The 19,328-nt window shown below is 40.8% G+C and overlaps 1 protein-coding gene across 1 annotated transcript in view; it reads left to right on the top strand.

Moving 5' to 3' along the window:
* The window catches only part of LOC110486320 (heparan sulfate glucosamine 3-O-sulfotransferase 4), an 87,748-nt gene extending 70,060 nt beyond the window's left edge, over window positions 1-17,688 (top strand). Inside the window, exon 2 of the mRNA XM_021557832.3 lies at window positions 16,493-17,688. Within this exon, the coding sequence (XP_021413507.2) occupies window positions 16,493-17,147 (655 nt within the window). The 3' untranslated portion in view covers window positions 17,148-17,688. The remainder of the gene's footprint in view (window positions 1-16,492) is intronic.
* Window positions 17,689-19,328: the final 1,640 nt, after the last annotated feature.

Below are 19,328 nucleotides of genomic sequence, written 5' to 3'. Positions count from 1 at the left end.
TGAGGAGACATAATGCTAAACTTCAACAATCAATCTGTACTGAGTGGTCTACCAATGTGGAATATTGTCTAAGATTCTCTTTATAACATGGTTGCAAGTGGGGTACTTGGGCACAGTTCAATTGGACTGCAGGTGCTAGGCTTTGAGAATCATAAAATATACAGTGCCTAGTGAAAGTCTACACACCCCTTGTAGATTCGTCACATTTTACTGACTTAAAATTAAATCTAAAAAAGGATTACATTGAGGGTTTTAATATAGAGCTACAAAACCTACTCCACATTTTCAAAGTATAAATTATGATTATGTATTTCAATTATGATGTCTTGATTGTGTATGTCTTCACACCTAATAATACAGTGCATTGGGAAAGTATTCAGACCCCTTGACTTTTTCCACATTTTGTTACGTTACAGCCTTATTCTAAAATGGATTATATCATTTTTCCCCCTCATCAATCTACACACAATACCCCATAATGAAAAGGTTTTTAGACATTTCTGCAAATGTATAAATAAATAACAACTGAAAACAGACCGTTTACTCACTACTTTGTTGAAGCCATGGCAGCGATTACAGCCTCGAGTCTTCTTGGGTATGACGCTGCAAGCTTAGCACACCTGTATTTGGGGAGTTTCTCCCATTCTTCTCTGCATATCCTCTCAAGCTCTGTCAGGTTGGATGGGGCTGCACAGCTATTTCAGTTCTCTCCAGAGATGTTTGATTGGCTTCAAGTCCGTGCTCTGGCTGGGCCACTCAAGGACATTCATAGACTTGTCCCAAAGCCACTCCTACGTTGTGTTGGCTGTGTGCTTAGGGTCGTTGTTCTGTTGGAAGGTGAACCTTCACCCCAGTCTGAGTTCCTGAGCGCTCTGGAGCAGGTTTCCATCAAGGATCTTGCTGTACTTTGCTCTGTTCATCTTTCACTCGATCCTGACTACTATCCCATTCCCTGCTGCTGAAAAACATCTCCACAACATGATGCTGCCACTACCATTCTTCACTATAGGGATTGCGCCAGGTTTCCTCCAGATGTGACGCTTGGGATTCAGGCCAAAGAGTTCATTCTTGGTTTCATCAGACCAGAGAATATTGTTTCTCATGGTCTGAGAGTCCTTTAGGCACCTTTTGGCAAACTCCAAGGGGGCTGTCATGTGTATTTTACTGAGGAGTTGCTACCGCCTGGCCACTGTACCATAAATGACTAATTGGTGGAGTGCTGCAGAGATGGTTGTCCTTCTGGAAGGTTCTCCCATCTCCACAGGGGAACTCTGGAGCTCTGTCAGAGTAACCATTGGGTTCTTGGTAACCGCGCAGACCAAGGCCCTTCTCCCCGATTGCTCAGTTTGGCCAAGCGGCCAGCTCTAGGAAGGGTCTTGGTGGTTCCAAACTTCTTCCATTTAAGAATGATGGAGGTCACTGTGTTCTTGGGGACCTTCAATGCTGCAGACATTTCTTGGTACCCTTCCCCAGATCTGTGCCTCGACACAATCCTGTCTCAGAGCTCTATGGACAATTCCTTCGAACTCATGGCTTGGTTTTTGCTTTGACATGCACTGTCAACTGTGGGACCTTATATAGACAGGTGTGTGCCTTTCTAAATCATATCTAATCAGTTGAATTTAGCACAGATTTTCTCCAATCAAGTTGGAGAAACATCTCAAGGATGATCAATGGAAACAGGATGCACTTGAGCTAAATATCGAGTCTCATATCAAAGGGTCTGAATACTTATGTAAGTAAGGTATTAGTTAAAAAAATTAATTTAAAAAAAAATCCAACAATTTCTAAAAACCTGTTTTTGCTTTGTCATTATGGGGTATTGTGTGTAGATTGATGAGGAAAAATAATATTTAATCAATTTTAGAATAAGGCTGTAACGTAGCAAAATGTTGAAAACGTCAAGGGGTCTGAATACTTCCCGAATGCACTATAATTACTTGGTCGAAGCACCTTTGGATGCCATTACAGCTATGAATCATTTTGAATAAGGTTCTACCAACTTTGCACAGCTGTTAGGGAAACATATATCAATCGTTTTTGTCAAAATTGCTCAAGCTCAGTAAATTCTGTTTGGAGTCATTGATAGACAGCAATATCGTCTCTGATTTTCAAGAAAATTTAAGTCAGGACTGAGACAAGACCACTCAGGAACCCTCAACACCTCTTGGAAAGCTATTCTGGTGTCTTTGGCATTAAAATGTGTGTATTTGTCCCGCTGAAAAATAAAACTCTATCCCAGGGTAATGTTTTCCAAAGACTGGTATGGATTTTCCTCTCTTTTTACCTAGGCTTTGCTCCTTTCATATTTATTTTGATCCTGATCAACTCCCCAGTCTCTGCCAGTGACAAGCATACCCATAACATTATGTCAAAATGTGAAGACCTTCACTAGGCACTGTACATGAAAATATAACCTAGAATGAAAAAAAGGCTCTGTGTTACGTGAACCCTGTCCAGCGCAGAGAGCGACATTAAATCGAGTGGTCTGGCCATAGCATTTTTTTTCTCTTGAGTTGTTTATTTTGACAGTGTTGTTAACCCTCTTGCCCTTATGTTGTCGAACAAGGGTCCCTCCCTTAGAGATTCTGGATCAGAAACAGGGCACACTATGGGGATTCCTTTAGAAGCAATCTTTTTAGATTAAGTTGTTCTCTGGTGTTTTTGTGAGATCAGATTGCAATTAATTATATTATATCAACAGCAAATTCAAGTAGCCAGTGGCATGTTCACTCAAATGTACTCAAACTGAACACTGCATCAACCCATCCATAAAGAGCCAGGCTTGCATAAACCAACCCACATAGAGTAATGGTAATAAGACTATTCCCTGAAGACAGGCCAGAACTCAGTACAACAACACATCTGCCCATACATATTGAATGATTTTAAACCCATTTCAAACCATTTTGTCAGACATTACCAGGGAAAACAATCCCTGCACTAACCAGATGTAAGTAAACATAGTTGTCATTCTTATATAAGCATGCATTTCCTGTCCTTCACCTACTCTACTATCGTGCCTGTGAAAAGGTCTGTCGCTCAATACATCCATGTGTGATGTAACTATACCACAGCTGTGGAAGAACTATGAAATGTCCAAATGATAGCATGCTAAAATTTCATAGATACAGTCAAATCCCAAATTATTGACACCCTTGATAAAGATGAGCAATAAATAATACAAATACTAAATTCTATTATTTTATACTAATACAGTTCAGAAACACACATTTTGTTTAACAAGTAATACTTTTTTCTCACTGTTTTTGTCTCCTTGTTTCTCTATAGAACTTTCAGATCTTGTTATGATGAGAAATCAGGTCTGTGCGCACGGTAGAAAAATGAACTCTGTAGCTGATTGGCCGATTTATGGGCAATTGAGAAATAGATGCACTTCCTCAATCAAGAAAGCTAAATCAGGCTACTTTCTAAGTTCTATCTCAGACTCTCCTGGTGATCCGTCAACATTTTGTAAAACAGTTAAGGCACTGAAGCATGGACATTCCTCTCTTTCCCTGCCTAAGCGAGTTGTGTCAGACTTGGGCATCATTACTGAGAAAAACTTGATAAGTGATGCTTGTAATCAACATTTGATATCGGCAGGCTTTTTATTTGAAAGAAATGGTGGTTTAATTTACCCTGGTCAGACAATCGACTGACTGCCCTTCTCTCAGCCTCTAGCTGGCTCGATGTAAGTTTTGTTAAACTTCTAGTGAATCTTTGTTTTCATTTCAATACTTGATACTTCTTTTCCAAATCACTTTGTATGGTGCCCTCATTGATTGTGTCCCCGCATATACTGTAAATACCTGGGAATCCGGATTCAAGAAAAGCTATCTAATGCAGGCGCTGGGAGTCAGGAAGCAAGTACAGGGGGTGAATTTAATAATACAAAAAACATGGCGCAAAACAAGAGTAGTGTCTGGACATGAGAAACATAACTAATACTGCCTGGGGAAAGAACCAAGGGGTGTGACAGTTATAGGGGAGGTAATCACAGAAGCGATGGAGGCCAGGTGAGACTCATGGGGCGCAGGTGCGGGTAGTAATTAGTAAACTAGCGACAATGAGTGCCAAAGAGGGGGAGCGGGAGTAGACATGACACTGTCTTTCAATGAAGCAGATTGATGACTTAGTTAAGAAATTAAGAATTAAAATATAGGAATTCCTATAGAATTATTCTATAGGAACAGGTTATGTCTTTCGTGAAATAGCTGAAAACAAATCATTCAGTCGACATTCATTCCCATTATTGACTATGGCGATATTGTCTATGTGAATGCGGCTGCCACTGTATTGAAAACATTTGAACGCATTTTATAATAGAGCATTGCATCCTTATTTCGACGCCAATCCCCACTACTGATGTGCGTGGCCTAAGAGCTTTATTTTCATGTCATCCAACAAATGTAAATGCCTGGAGTTTGCTAAATGCCATTGGTACTTGGATTGGAACCGGTGTTATGTTCAGATGACATGAAAATAGAGCTCTTTGGCCACGCACACCAGTGTTGGGTTTGGCATCAAAATAAGGATGCTTAAGCAGAAAGGAACCCCATACTTACTGTAAAATAAGTTGGTGTATCTTTGATGTTGTGGGGCTATTTTGCTTCCACTGGTCCTGGGGCCCTTGTCACCGGCTTCATTAACTTTATCCAGTACAAGAACATTTTAGCCCAAAATCTGGTTGCCTCTACCAGGAGGTTGACACTTGTGCACAAGTGGATCTTCCAGCAAGACAATGACCCCAAACACACATCAAAATCCACTAAGAAATGGTTAATTGACCACAAAATCAATATTTTGCAATAGGCTTGGCCAGTATTCAGATTTTCATAACATCACACCGTTCTTCTGCCATCCCGGGATTTACGGTATTACCGCTGGACACCACACAAGGTGGCGCAAAGAAAACACAAAAAAAAGCCCATTGAGGGTCTACTATTAACCACAATGCTAACAAAATCAGCACAAGTAATAGCGAAATCACATAGACGCTGTTAGCTAAATGCTAACGTGCGAAAGCGAACATAAACTAATTGCAAAGACAGGTGAATCCAGTTCATAAGGTTATACAAGCATAGCTAGGCACTACCGGATGTCATTTTCGATGAGTGTCGACATTTACAAGCGAAGGTGTACGAGAGAAATTGTGCAAATGAAGAAAACATGCTGTTTCTGAAGGAAGAGCCTCGTGTGTACACGGAGCAGAGGGGGGAAGAACAGAGGAGAAAAACGCACAGGGGGAAAAATGGCAGCTGTACAGATAATTCACCTAAACTTCTCACGGCAGAAAGCCGTTATAAGATAGCTTATGGCAAACATGTAGCAGTGAATTGCATACAAGTGTAGCTTCATGAACTCATATGTGCAGCACAACAGAGACTCGCCGGTACATACTGTATAGAACGCTATGGACTCACTAGCTCCTGCTTTCTCCAGCTGTTCTATTTACAAACAAACACGCGACCCGGTATATGGTTCAGTATACCGTCCAAGCCTATTTTGCAATGGCCATCTCAGTCTCCGGACTTGAAACCGATTTGAAAACCTGTTGTTTGAATTGAAGAGAGGAGTCCATAAGCGCATACGAAGTATATCAGTGCAATGTGTTCTTCAATCTCATAAAACATTTTTTATTTTATTTTTTTACCCCCTTTTTCAAGGTATCCAATTGTTAGTAGCTACTATCTTGTCTCATCGCTACAACTCCCATACAACTCCCCCGGGAGAGACAAAGGTTGAAAGTCATGCTTCCTCCGATATACATCCCAACCAAGCCACACTGCTTCTTAACACAGCGCGCATCTAACCCGGAAGCCAGCCGCACCAATGTGTCGGAAGAAACACCATGCACCTGGCAACCTTGGTTAGCATGCACTGCACCCAGCCCGCCACAGGAGTCGCTGGTGCGCAATGAGACAAGGATATCCCTACCGGCCAAGCCCTCCCTAACCCAGACGACACTAGGCCAATTGTGCATTGCCCCACAGACCTCCCTGTCACAGCCAGTTATGACAGAGCCTGGGTGCGAACCCAGAGTCTCTGGTGGCACAGCTAGCACTGCAGTACAGCACCCTTAACCACTGCGGCACCCGGGAGGCCTCATAAAACATTTTAGGAAAAGGCTCAGTGCCGTTATCCTCGCAAGGTGAGGTATTGAAAACAGGGGTGGCAATAATTTATATAGAAAAAAATATTGCTTCTAATTAGTATAATTAGTATTAGTATAAAATCATTTTCAATTTGTTTAGCATACAACATAACTCAGTATTTGTATTATTTGTGGCAGTCTTTTTGCTCATCTTTAAAAGGGTGCCAATAATTCTGAAAATGACTATAGATATCATCAAATGAACATTTGTATGTCAAAAGAAAAAAGACTGCCCTTTGTGTACAGAGATAATCGAAAGGATAACTATTTGCATAAATGGCTATAGCCGTTCACGAACCTGGTCCACCATTTCAGAGTATTTTCAGCTCACTGGTTGAATTGAGCAATCTGTGCCAGCTAGAGCACAATTTGGATTAGCAAAGGTTCCACTGATAGGTCAGCTTAGTCCTTAATGGAGCGGCTTAGGCCTTCTGTACATGATTATAACGTTCTTAGAGCCTATTTTCTTGTAGCCAGATGTTCCGGAATAAACACCAGGGTGTAATCATGTTGCTTTTCCCCTTAAACCCAGACCTGGTGTGCTCTTTTTTTGTGACAGGGAAACTAAGCCGTGCATACAGATGTCTAAGTAACTTTCTTAATACAAATAATATAGGAAGAATCTACTGAAATAGGTGGGCAGGTTAAGCACAGACATTGCGATTTAGCTACTGAACAGTGCTGACATGTTTTGACACTGCAACAGAAGTGCATTATAAAAACTCATTATCTTCTGACCAAGGTTCACCCCTCTTCCTCTCAGGACTGCTTAAGAAACAAATACCTTCCATTCATATATTTAATTTAGTCAAACGTATATTTTTGAAGCGCCTCCTGCATATGAAGAGCTTCTGTGAGTGGCATAGGATTTTGAAATATTATTCTGATTCCTTAATGAATGTGGACACATACTGACATCTTCAGATTGCAGCAAATAGCTTTCATTCTAAGTGACCACCTACTACTGCATGTTTAAAGGCTTTCTGGCAGCCCTTTGCTGAGTAACTTTATAAATAGTTGCAGAAAAGAGCTCAAGATTTTGAAGGGAAGGCTATAGCCTACCACACTTAGAAATGATGTATACAAAACTCAGGGATTTCAATTTTTTTTATGACATGCTATAATAGAGTAAAGAGACAGCTAGTGTCGTTCTGAGCTCTATTGAACTGATCATGCTGGTTTAATGGAGCAGATTGATAGGTGAGTGAATTATCTCCACATTCTTTGCACAGGTATTTACTCTACGTGATCTTTTTGTGTCTACAAACCTCCGTGTGGTTTCACCCAGACACCAAAAAGGGAAGAGTATTGTGAACTCTCCCATGTGCGTGATTCCATTAATGACTCCATATCCTGGGGGTAATTAATAAACCGACAACAGAAAGAGACCAGAGGCGAACTGGAGGTTCAATATCATGATTGGAGTGTGATTGTACAATTTGAGTCAGATTAGGGGTAAACCAGGTTAAACTGACAAAAATTAGGTGAAATTCTGACCCCCAATTAAATTGATCTCGAATGAAAGGAATCTACAGTAGCTTCTCTAACTTGACGTGTCCTGATTTCACAACTTCAACGTCAAAATCATGCCTCAGCAACACGGTAAATGTCTGAGGGTTCCTGCAGGCCAGTTCTTTTCTCACAGATGAAGAAAGTACATTGAATCATGAGCTCATTTGAAGACTGGGGGAACAATTGACAAGTCAGAAATACATTTAATGGAGATTCATTGGTGGGTTTATTCACAGCAATGCAACCTCTATATTGTAAGCACTCATCAACACCCACTACAACACAATACAAAAGGAGGGAAGAAAAACAGTACAGTATATTGGAGGCCGATGATTAAGGCCGATGATTAAGGCAATTCCAAAACGTATAACTATAGAATTATCTGCAACTTGGAGCAGATGCTGTCAGGGATATCATCAGCATTATTTGTATTAAATCCATACACTATGAACAGTAAACAAGTGTTTAATATTAAGTTTGTGGGCGAGAGGATATATCACATCAGTCATATTACACCAACAAATTGACAGTCACAGAACGTGAGTTGAATCTTGGCCAACTCCAAATTCTAGTTTGGACAAAGCAGTGCTGTGGACAATTATAGTTCTGGCGAGGATTGCTGACTCAAACCAATAGCGGTTTCCATGGAGTAGTGGGGGATATCGTGGGTTTGGCATCTCAACCTTCCTGAGAGAATTGCACAAGCTATTAGGGGCTCCCGAGTGGCGCAGTGGTTTAAGGCATTGTATTTAAGTTCTAGAGGCACCACTACAGACCCTGGTTCAATTCTAGGCTGTATCACAACCAGCTGTAATTGGGAGTCCCACAGGGCAGTGCACAATTGGCTCAGTGTAAGAATTTGTTCTTAACTGACTTGCCTAGTTAAATAAAAATCTATACATAAAATATTCTTATATTCTACAATCTAAAAGACATTCAGCCTTTGCTTTTCGGGAGCCACTACAGACCCTGGTTCAATTCTAGGCTGACTTTTTCCTACTGGCACTGACTTTGCTGATGGATACTTTATTGATGAAAAAATACTTACTATGACTGAGATGTGGTTGTCCCACCTAGGGCTGTTACGGTGACCTCAGTACCGCCACACCGGCGGTCACGAGTCATGATGGCAGTCAAATTCCATGTGACCATTTAGTCAAGGTAATTAGGCTTCTCCAAGCTCTGGTGCAGCTGATGGTCATTAGTAGCCTACCAAACGTGCTAACTGCCTGGTACTCCGCACTCTATTGTCCCTGTAATCACTCTGAGATCAATGCAAATGTAGTCGAAAATTTAATCAAACACTTCATGAGAGCACAAGAGCTCATGTTGCCTACTATATTTATTTCTCAACTGTCCTAATATTAAGCACATCACTTCTCTTTGATACAGGAGTATAACCTACCTGGCTGGCATGAAAATTAACCAAGGGAAAAGCGTCCTCATTCGCTATTTAAGTGCATAGATGGGGCGGCATGGTAGCCTAGTGGTTAGAGTGTTGGACTAGTAACCGGAAGGTTGCGAGTTCAAACCCCTGAGCTGACAAGGTACAAATCTGTTGTTCTGCCCCTGAACAGGCAGTTAACCCACTGTTCCCAGGCTGTCATTGAAAATAAGAATTTGTTCTTAACTGACTTGCCTGGTTAAATAAAGGTAAAAAAAAAAATAGATTACATGTATTTTTTTCACACTATCCCTGTTTCGAGAAAGCTGCATGATAATGGTCCATTCTAAATCAAAACAAATTTCTCACACATATTATTTAGTATATGTAAAGACAAGATGAAATCAAGAATAGTGTGATGGGTGACAATATTAGCCTATCACTTGTAAATTATGTATTGCCACTTGTGAATGATGCCCAGCTAAAGGCAAACAACACATTCTTTTTTTTGCAGCTTTTTCAAATCATAGTCGCACACCTCATGTAGCCTATCCCATAGGCCTATATGTTTTGATAAGGTTTGTAATCACAACTAAATTGGCCAAATAACTTCTTAAAAGGAAACACATTTAGAGCCTATCTGGCGTGAGTTTCAAATTTGGGGAAGACAATTTTCACCATAAAAATGCACATTTATAATAAAAGCATGACATGAATAATCGCATTTGTGGTCACTTTTAAGAATCGTGACTTTCTGCTAATGGAACATTTGCGCTTATAGCCTACTACCATGTGCGCAATAGCCTAATAGTTTATCAACATTTTAAGCTAAACGTTCTCATCTGTTGTGTCAGGTTCATTGCTTAAAACAGGTTTTTTGATACTAGTGGTTGTATTAACTGTTCCGGACTATGTTTGGAATATTTATTTCTCGCACAGAATAGAATAGGTCAACTTTTGTGCTAAGGGGGATAGTAGATTGACATAGGCTAGTGCTTTTGCTGCTCGTTAGGCCTACTTATCTTGTTGGCTGACGAAAAGTAAATGTGAACGTTCTTTCAATATGTGTCTCGGAATTAGATAAGGACGCGCGCAGTTGCGTCCCCGAATGTGTCTGTCTTCACTTGTAGCCTGTGAGAAAGACCTGATCACGTGACTGAGTACCATGTGAGTGAGAGGTGGTTCAGAACACAGCGGGGAGAAGGGAATTTTAATGATTATATCCAGCCCAAGGGCACAACGGCCACTGGCCGCATAAGGCATGGTTTTGGGGGGAGTATGGCCACACAAAGGGGATTCAGCCGGGAAATTTGAGGCATCAAGTGCTTGTTAAATTGTGAACAAGTGACTGATGAAGTGTGTACAGCCTGTTCAAAAAAACAAAGCGGAGCTCATGCCTTTCATGCAACTTTAAAAATAATCATCATTAGAGTCGCATCATGCAGCCTTAGAATGTATTAAAAAACAAAACATACAGCCCAACATTTGTATCACAACTAAATATCTCTAAATGAAGCATATAGGAGTACCTGTTTCTTTGTTAACTGCTCAACACAGAATAGCCACATGTGCGCACTCCCTCAAATCGTTTGGAGAAAATGTCCTTTCTATTTTATTCAGCTATGTTCAATTGTATTCTTCATACTATAAAATAACAGAAAATGATGCCACGGAATTCTAAGCAAATCTTGTCTGCTAAATGAACTAGTGTAGCCCACAGCCATATGGCACAGCCAGATCAGGGCCTAACATAAGGACAGCTCAGAGTATGCTATTCTGTTCTTCTGAAATATACTACATTCTCTTCATATCATGATTCTTTAGACCTGTCTAAAATAAATAATGGATGTATTAAGATGGTGTAGGCTATATTACATGGATTTATTAGACTTGTTCAAATGTAGATGTTCCAAACGTCTGCATCAGTGTCGTGTAGGCTATGCGTGGAAGCCAGGAGATGCTAAATGTGTTTATGTTAATTACAGTTAATTACCGTGAGACTGGCAGTTATTACCTTGACGATCACCCGGCTGACAAAATTTCATGACCGCTACAGCCCTAGTCCCACCTGGCTACAGTATTTTAAGATTAATGCACAAACTGTAAAATCACAAAAATGTCCAATTCAGAATCTAAAGCCATTTGAGTTATTAAGTCAAACATATATTTTAGTTTTTTTGCTTTTTGGATTCCATGATTTCTGGATCAAGAATTCAACTTAAAACTTCCTGTAGTTAAACATGTATAGTACAATGACAGTATGCACTGTACTGTCTAACAGCACTCTGGGTTGATGACAATGTCTTACAAAATGGGTAAACCATATTGAACGTCATCCATGGATGGTTTTATGTCACTTTATTCGGACGGTGGTGTGAGCCGTATGGGGCTTTCTCTGATGTGAAGTGGTTTTCTATATTTTACGCTCACATGCTTATCCACGCACTAATAGATGTCCTTCACTCATCACTCATGCAAAGGCCATAGTATGAGAGAGATGTGTGGAGTTTCTTACATCCATGATCAGCTGCAGCCGAATCTCCTAAGTGGCCAGATGAGTGTTCCTAGCTGTTATTCCAATGCAGGATAGGAAATCTATCAAGTTCAATCTGTCATATTGTTAATTGGATCTGCATAACTGAACCAGATCTGCAAAAATGCCCTGAATACACATTTTACTCTTTGCTTCTGGTATACTCAGGTGTGACCAGCAATTACTGTCTGGGCTTTTATTTTATTCCAATATATTCTTGACTGTGTTTGGGTAAGGTAAATAAATGACATTGAGAGACAATGAGGGTGACTGATAATTTGTACTTGTCTATTCACTGCGGTGCTCTGAAGCAGAATTACAGGCCATCACATCTGCTTGTTGTTGTAATTGCAACACCAATCGTATAATATAGAGGGCTATTGTGAGCAAATTGTATGTGTGTAGCCTGAAGCACTCTCATCAGTTCATCCAAATGCACATAAACAAACACAAGCGAGGAACATTTAGAAGTAACAGCATATATATTCAAATGAGTGGCATGTTCCTAGTATTGTAGACCTGTGCATTTGAGTGCTGATAAAAACAGTAATGTTTGAAAATATTTTTTTCTTAGGGATGGATCTGCAGAGTACAGTTTCGGTTCTGATCTAAGCCACTGAACTTAAAAGAGTGACACAGAAAATGAACTTGAAAGCTGCCGATAATATCTTTAGAATCCTTGAAATGCGATTGCTCCTATTCTCCTCCTCTGGCTTTAATGTGAAAAATAGGCAAATTTACTGGCCAATGTATAATAATAATGACCTAATCATGCAGTTTATTATGATATTCCAAGGGTCTATAAAGTTTTTTTCCCCCCTTGCCTTTGTTCTATTTCACGATGTTCTATGTCCAAAGAGAATGTGAACATTGCTTCAGATCTCAGCGCGCCAGTCTGCTGTTGTGGGTAGAGAAAGTGCCTGGCTCCCCCACTGTTGGAAGTGGAATGGTCTTCAGGGGATCTCAAGAAGAGAGCGGGAAAAAGGTTTTGATCAGGACCAGCTGTCAGTTCTCTCCTTAACTGTTCCATTGAAGCACACAGTTCATCTGCAGTATAATGGGCTTATTTACAGCGGGGAGGCTGTGTCATGTTTTAATTCAACTCACCTCTCCCTCTTTTCGCACTAGCAAATTGTACACCAATGTTGTGCTCATTACACATACCAAGTAACATGGCAAAGCTGGGAGATGGAAGTGTGCCAGCACACAGCTGCTACAAGTGTTTTGCAACATAACCCGCTTTTCTTCTCAAAATAATGCCTTCATCCACTAACAAAGACTGAATAAGTCCATTTACAGTATTCCTCATGACAAAAAAACAAATGTTGTTTTCTCGCTGGATAGGACCCACTGTGTGTGGACTGCTCAAGGATTGTACAAATGCCATTGATATGATATGGCTTTGTGAGTTCGATTCAGTACCAGTGCCACGATGAAGCCAAATGAGAGATTGGAGCAGCTTTTATTACTGTGCCAGTGTTTTATTAGAAATGACCAAGTCTCTCAGCAGCAATGTTTTCTATGCTCCAAGAAACAGCTTGGCCTTATTAGTGTCTGGGATGCAAATGAATATTTTCCCCAACTCGTCATGCCTCAACATTTTCTTCTTTAATGGTTTTGACAGGGCGTAATGAAACATATTCATTGAGGGAAATGCATGGGCATGTTCCAGAGCCCACTCATAGTGAGTGTAGCAGAAGACTTCCTCAGTAGGCGTTTAAGAGATGGTCATGAAATGGCACTGTTGGTAGTCTGCGTGTTGAAAGAAAATATGCATTTCCTGAATCTTTTGTAACCACTCCAGACGTGTGAATTTAGCATTCATTTTTGTCTCTATGTGAAATGGTTCAAAGCTGTGATGGTCGGTGGAGTGAACCTATACCCAGTTCACAGTGCACAGATAGTGGCACCCAATCTGGCGGAGCAACTATATTATAATAGGTGTTTGTCTGAGTCTGGGCCAACATCTGTAGCTATCCATTGGTTGGAGGATTCAAAGGACATTCCATTTGCATGAGTTTGAAACACCTGGCAGAAATGATCAGTGCTGTCATCCTCCTCTTTTTTCCTCTGTATATTAGAAATCATGAAGAGAAGGAATTGCAATTGCTTTTAACTTCAAAGCAGCAAATGAAAATGCATTTTAAAGATCACTTTTTCCTGTTTACATTGTACTACTTCAGAAAAGCATGCTTGCAGAAAAGCATGTACTTATTGAAATTACCTTTTCTACCCTCTCATGTTGAGAACTGCAGCTTTGTCGTCATACTATGTAGTAGTCACACAGTTTTTTCTCCTGTCTCTAAGTTGGTACAAGCACGACCACCATGTACTCTGTCGTACAACCACTGCATCCCCATATGCTTCAGGAGCAGGACGTGAGTGACTCACTTGTCTTCCAGGAAACGGGAAGTCCTTACACTTATGTTAGATAGGACTGGATTCAATCCGTACTGCCGAAGTTCCGCGTTGTAGCCCTATTGTCATGGAGCGGAGACTGCATTAAACGGTAAACGCTGCATATGTTGGCTCAATCAGATGTTACATTTACATTTCAAGCGAGCTTATCGCTGAACGACAGCGATAGGGATTGAATCCAGCCCTTAGTGTATACATTAGAGGGTCTGCTGTTATGGTACAAGAGCTAAATGTTAAGAGATGTGTTATGTGGTCTGACTGAGTAAACAGCAGATGGTTCGCCGGGCCTCTTTAGCGTTCTGTGTTTTATTTACTTACCCACCTGAATGACCCACGTTGAGCTCAACAGCTGATGGGTAGAGATATGAGAGTTAACTCTTTGCTGTTGTTTACTTCAGTTTCGCCAGAGTGCAAGGCCAGAGGAGCAATCTGCCTGGCGCATGCAGGACAATTAGCTTGTTTATCAGCATTGTGATTTCTGTTCCGCCTCCCTGTTCCACTGACATTTTCGATGTACACGATCCATGACGGATTCCTTCTCAATCAAAATGAGTTCGACCTCTATCAGAGATGAAGGTATCGCGCGCTTGTTCAACCTCTATTTTTTTTAATGAAGCCTGATGAGGACAATAGCTTATGATGTGGCTGACGTAAATAGAAGAGGTCACCTTGAGAATCATTTATCTGTCCTGTCAATGGGATGTTTGCGTCAAAGAGGCATGACTCATTACTGTTGAGACATGCTATTTTGTGCTTATGGTTCTATACAGGATGTGCAGTACATAGGTTGTTTCAAGGCGATTCATTGTGGTGTGTTTTATTGAGTTTCCTCTCTCTGTGCTTTAGTTCTCATACACAGTGATGGCACACCCTCGCTACCATCTAACATGCTTTAGACTTGACTTTAAATAGCCATCAGCTGAAGACCTTGAAGGGAGAAAAAAATCTTTAGCCATTCATTACCCCACTGAGGAAGTGTGGAACATTGATGGAATGTAATGAAAACTAATACTCCTTCCAGTCACTATGCAATCTGTAGGTATGTTTTAAATCCAATTACAGCCTAAGAAATAGCCACAGCCTCTATAGTATCTTGAGCCAAACAGAATCCAGGGGGAAATTACCCATCAGGAGTGCAATATTGTTACAGAAATGACATCACCAGGCCACTTGTGTGTCTTGAGGGCCAGTGTCCATGTGTGTGTTTATGTGGTGTGAGGGGGGGGGGGGGTCAATATGTATGTACATAACACTTGATTTGTTTCTCCCAGTAAATTGGATTCTTTGCAAAGAGAACAGTCCCTATAGAATGTGTCCAGGATGCAAACGATTGATGTGGCTACATTGTGCCATCTTTAAGTCTATGCTGATGACAATCTAAATTGAGAAAACATTGTACTCTCTGTATCTGTGAAAGTGGAATCATTTGTTTTGAAGGAATGGAGTAGTTACGAGATGTGGATTTCACAAATATTCAAAGAAAATATAGCATGACTAAAAATAGAATGACTTTTATACAGCAAGGAGATTGTAAAACATGATCAAAGCAGTAGCATTTATTACAGTGTTCATACATTTGTATTGTATTTCATGTTTCTATTTGGTGTAAGTACATAAAGGCTACACCATTCACAGCTTTTAATGTGGCCAATTTAGACTGTTTTTCATTGCAATCCATGTTTAGACATGATTACAATGTAAGCATTTAATATCGATTTGCTTGAGGTACACATAATGCTTCATTATCCATAGAGGAAAACAGAGAAACTGTAGGAACTAATCTCTCTTTCGTATGTATGAATTACATTTGCTTCCACATTGATTTATCCCCCAACTTAGTCCCAGAGACAAAGTTGAACATAATATTTGCGGCACTGGCAAATGGTTTCCTGTTATCCCTGAGATAAATCTCTCAAGGCAGGGGCATTTCTGGTCTACTACAAATGATCACAAGGAATCGTATAATGAATCACTATTCCCTTCAATGAACAGCCTCTAACCTTAAGAAAGAAAAGGAATGAGTGTGTTGCACACAACGCAGAAGTGGGAGTGAATGCTAAGGAATGGAACTCAAGGCAGGCACACAGTGTGGAGCACACAAAATAAATGTATGACAAAACAATACCCCAGGCACCAGCAGTATTAATGATATGCAGTGAACTCATTATTAAAGTTCCAAAACAGCTCCTGGAGTAACACAGATGGAGCCAATTAGGCAATGAGCATGCTTGCTCACTTGCCGTTACATCTTCCGTTTCTTTTATCTTGCCCATATTACTCCACGGATGAAATAAGCTGTATGTTTCTCCCCGCTACATAATATCCAGTGATAATAACAGTTATTTTCACTTGTAATTTCAAATAATTTATTGCTCCATAAATACCAAATGTTCTTTTACCCTTTCCTTGAGTACCTCATTTGTGTTGCAGTAGGTGCAGAGAGTTCAGTATTAACAGAGCTGAGCTAACTGCTGCTTTGTGTTCACAGAGACCTGATGCCTTCGACGCTGGAGGGACAAATCACCATGGAGAAGACACCCAGCTACTTTGTGACTAGCCACGCCCCCAAACGCATCCACACGATGGCCAGGGACATCAAGTTAATCATTGTGGTTCGCAACCCTGTCACCAGGGCTATTTCAGACTACACACAGACTCTGTCCAAGAAACCTGAGATCCCAACCTTTGAGGTTTTGGCCTTTAAGAACCGGACGCTGGGCCTAATAGATGCGTCGTGGAGTGCTCTACGTATAGGGATCTACGCGCTCCACTTGGAGACGTGGATGCAGTACTTCCCTCTCGCCCAGATGCACTTTGTCAGTGGAGAGAGGCTTATTGTTGATCCCGCTGGCGAGATGGGCAAGGTACAGGACTTTCTTGGGCTCAAGCGGATCGTCACGGATAAACACTTTTACTTCAACAAAACGAAGGGATTTCCTTGTCTCAAGAAGCCAGAGGACAGCAGCACCCCGAGATGTCTCGGCAAATCTAAGGGGAGAACTCACCCTAAAATTGACCCGGACGTTATCCGCCGACTGCACAAGTTCTTCAAACCCTTTAACATGATGTTCTACCAAATGACTGGCCAGAACTTTGAGTGGGAGCTGGAGGAGGGCAGTGACTCTCGGGGCTCTCAGAACTAACAGACTGTTGCCCCACGTCACAGCCACAGCTACACCACCAGCCTTTCTCAATAACACATCCACTGTCTGTCCCTACCGCTTCATCCTCTGAGAGAGTGCTTGAGTACGTCAATCAATCATGGCTGTCTTTGAGAAGTTGTCTGTATCCATAGGGAAAAAAGAGTTTACCGATATGCTTCTATTCTCGCCCTCAAAACTAAAACATTATTGTACATACTATACATAAAATTATATTTATATTTGTGAAGAGGAGATGATTTTATTCCTTTTGTTTTAAAAACATAGAGCTGATACATGAATCATGTCGACTATGACGATGCATGCGATAAGTTAAGTGTCCTTACCTCCTGAGCCCTAAGGGTGTATTCTGCCTGCTTCTTCTCCTTTTACTTTCCGTGCAGTTTGTTGCCCTTTCACCCACACCCACCAGCGTACAGTACAAAACAGTTATACTACTCAGATGACTGAGGCCATGAAGTATTCTGGATGATTTATTTCAACACTCTGTAGAGAGATAAAAAAATAAAAAATAAATGAATCTTACAGTACAATTATCCCTTGACGTGACCCTCATGTCGTATTTGAGGTTGTCCGTATATGTATTATAAATGGAGACAATCCCTTCTTTGTCAATCCAAGTTTACCAAAGCAGAGCTTTCATTTCGTCAGAGTCAATATTTTTGTTGACCTGCACTCGTAGGTAACATGTTTTAAACAAATGTACAGTACATATATTTCTAATTGTTTTTGTATATCATCCTTTGTGAGGCTGGAATTGGCATATGGTGTATCAACTAGAATGTATTTCTCACACACATCAAGGGGATTACTGTAAATGTCACACCCATGCAAAGTATCCTATGCCCAGTAATCTGAAGTAACAGTATTTGAGGTGTGCACAAAGTATATTATAAATGGAGGAAAACTATTCTAAAAACTATTTTATATAGAGCTATTATATGATAAATGTGACAGAACTACTGCGAAAACAAAATTTGCAGTGAGATTTGCGAGCCAATGGGGTTCTCCTGTTATTGTTAAGGCGATGAGGTGAAGAACAACAGAGGAGGACCCAACAGAAGGGAGTTAACAAACATCTGGTGCCACGCAGTCTTCTGTCATGAAGAGATACATGGGTTAATTAAGTAAGCCTGGAACATCATTGTCAATGTCAAATTGAGGATTTGCTTCAGACAAAATGTTAATATGCACAGGTTTACCCAGTAAATCTCCCACATTGGTTTGACAGTATCATGTATCTGACTGGAATATGTCTACTTGTTGAGGAAACATAATGTTCATCATCGCATTGCAACCCACTTGTGCTCATCTTCATCCAGGTTTGTATACATGGCACGGATTATAATAACAAGAGTTTTACAGTCCTTTTCTGCTTTTCTATAAATGTTACTTTATGTTTCACTCCATGAAATAAGAACCGTCATCCTTTTTGCATAGCTTGCTGTGCTTCTGTCTGCTGTCTTACTACTGTCTCTGGACTTTTCATCAATTGAGACAATCAATACAGTCAATGAGTCAATAAATGCAGTCTTCTACACATCAATGGTCGCCCACAGCTATGATGCATTACACTGTTCATCTTCCCTGTTTTCTGGTCGGCCATGACAGGCTGGATTGGTTCACTCTCTGCCGGCCTCCCTGTCACCCAGGGGAGGCTGGGTGCAGCAGCTCGTTACACAGAGCAATTGATTCAATCAAGGTAAGAACTCTACTACCCGTTCGAGCACTGAGCATGAACACTTACCTCAGAGCCTCAGTTTCCCAGTCACACCTTCCACTGAGGCTTCCCTGTGCCGATATCCCCTGGTGTCTTCCTCTGAACCTCTGTCTCTCTCTCCGTCCCCGGAGCACACTCTCTCATTCCTCACATGATTCTCTCTGTCTAGCACTACTCTCTTTGTTCAGTTTAGAACAGAGATGCAGGGACATAAATAAGATTGTTTATAGTTTGACTACTTTGGGGAAAATGGTAGGTCGCATCAAATCATCAAATTTGAATGGGATTCTGCTGCCTGTTTTAATAGTGTGTTTGTTTTACTCCGATGAAGAAGCTGCATTGAATGCATATGCTTAGAGGTGGAGAAATGGGATTTCTTGCAAAAAGAATACTTTCCATTTGCCAAATAAACACAAACAAAATATTCTAGCTAGCGAATCACT

Source organism: Oncorhynchus mykiss, chromosome 13 (assembly GCF_057628025.1).
Source record: "Oncorhynchus mykiss isolate SJ-2025 chromosome 13, ASM5762802v1, whole genome shotgun sequence".
Lineage (NCBI taxonomy): Eukaryota > Metazoa > Chordata > Actinopteri > Salmoniformes > Salmonidae > Oncorhynchus > Oncorhynchus mykiss.
Note: the sequence above shows the minus strand (reverse complement) of the source record. Positions and strands in the feature narration are given on the sequence as shown.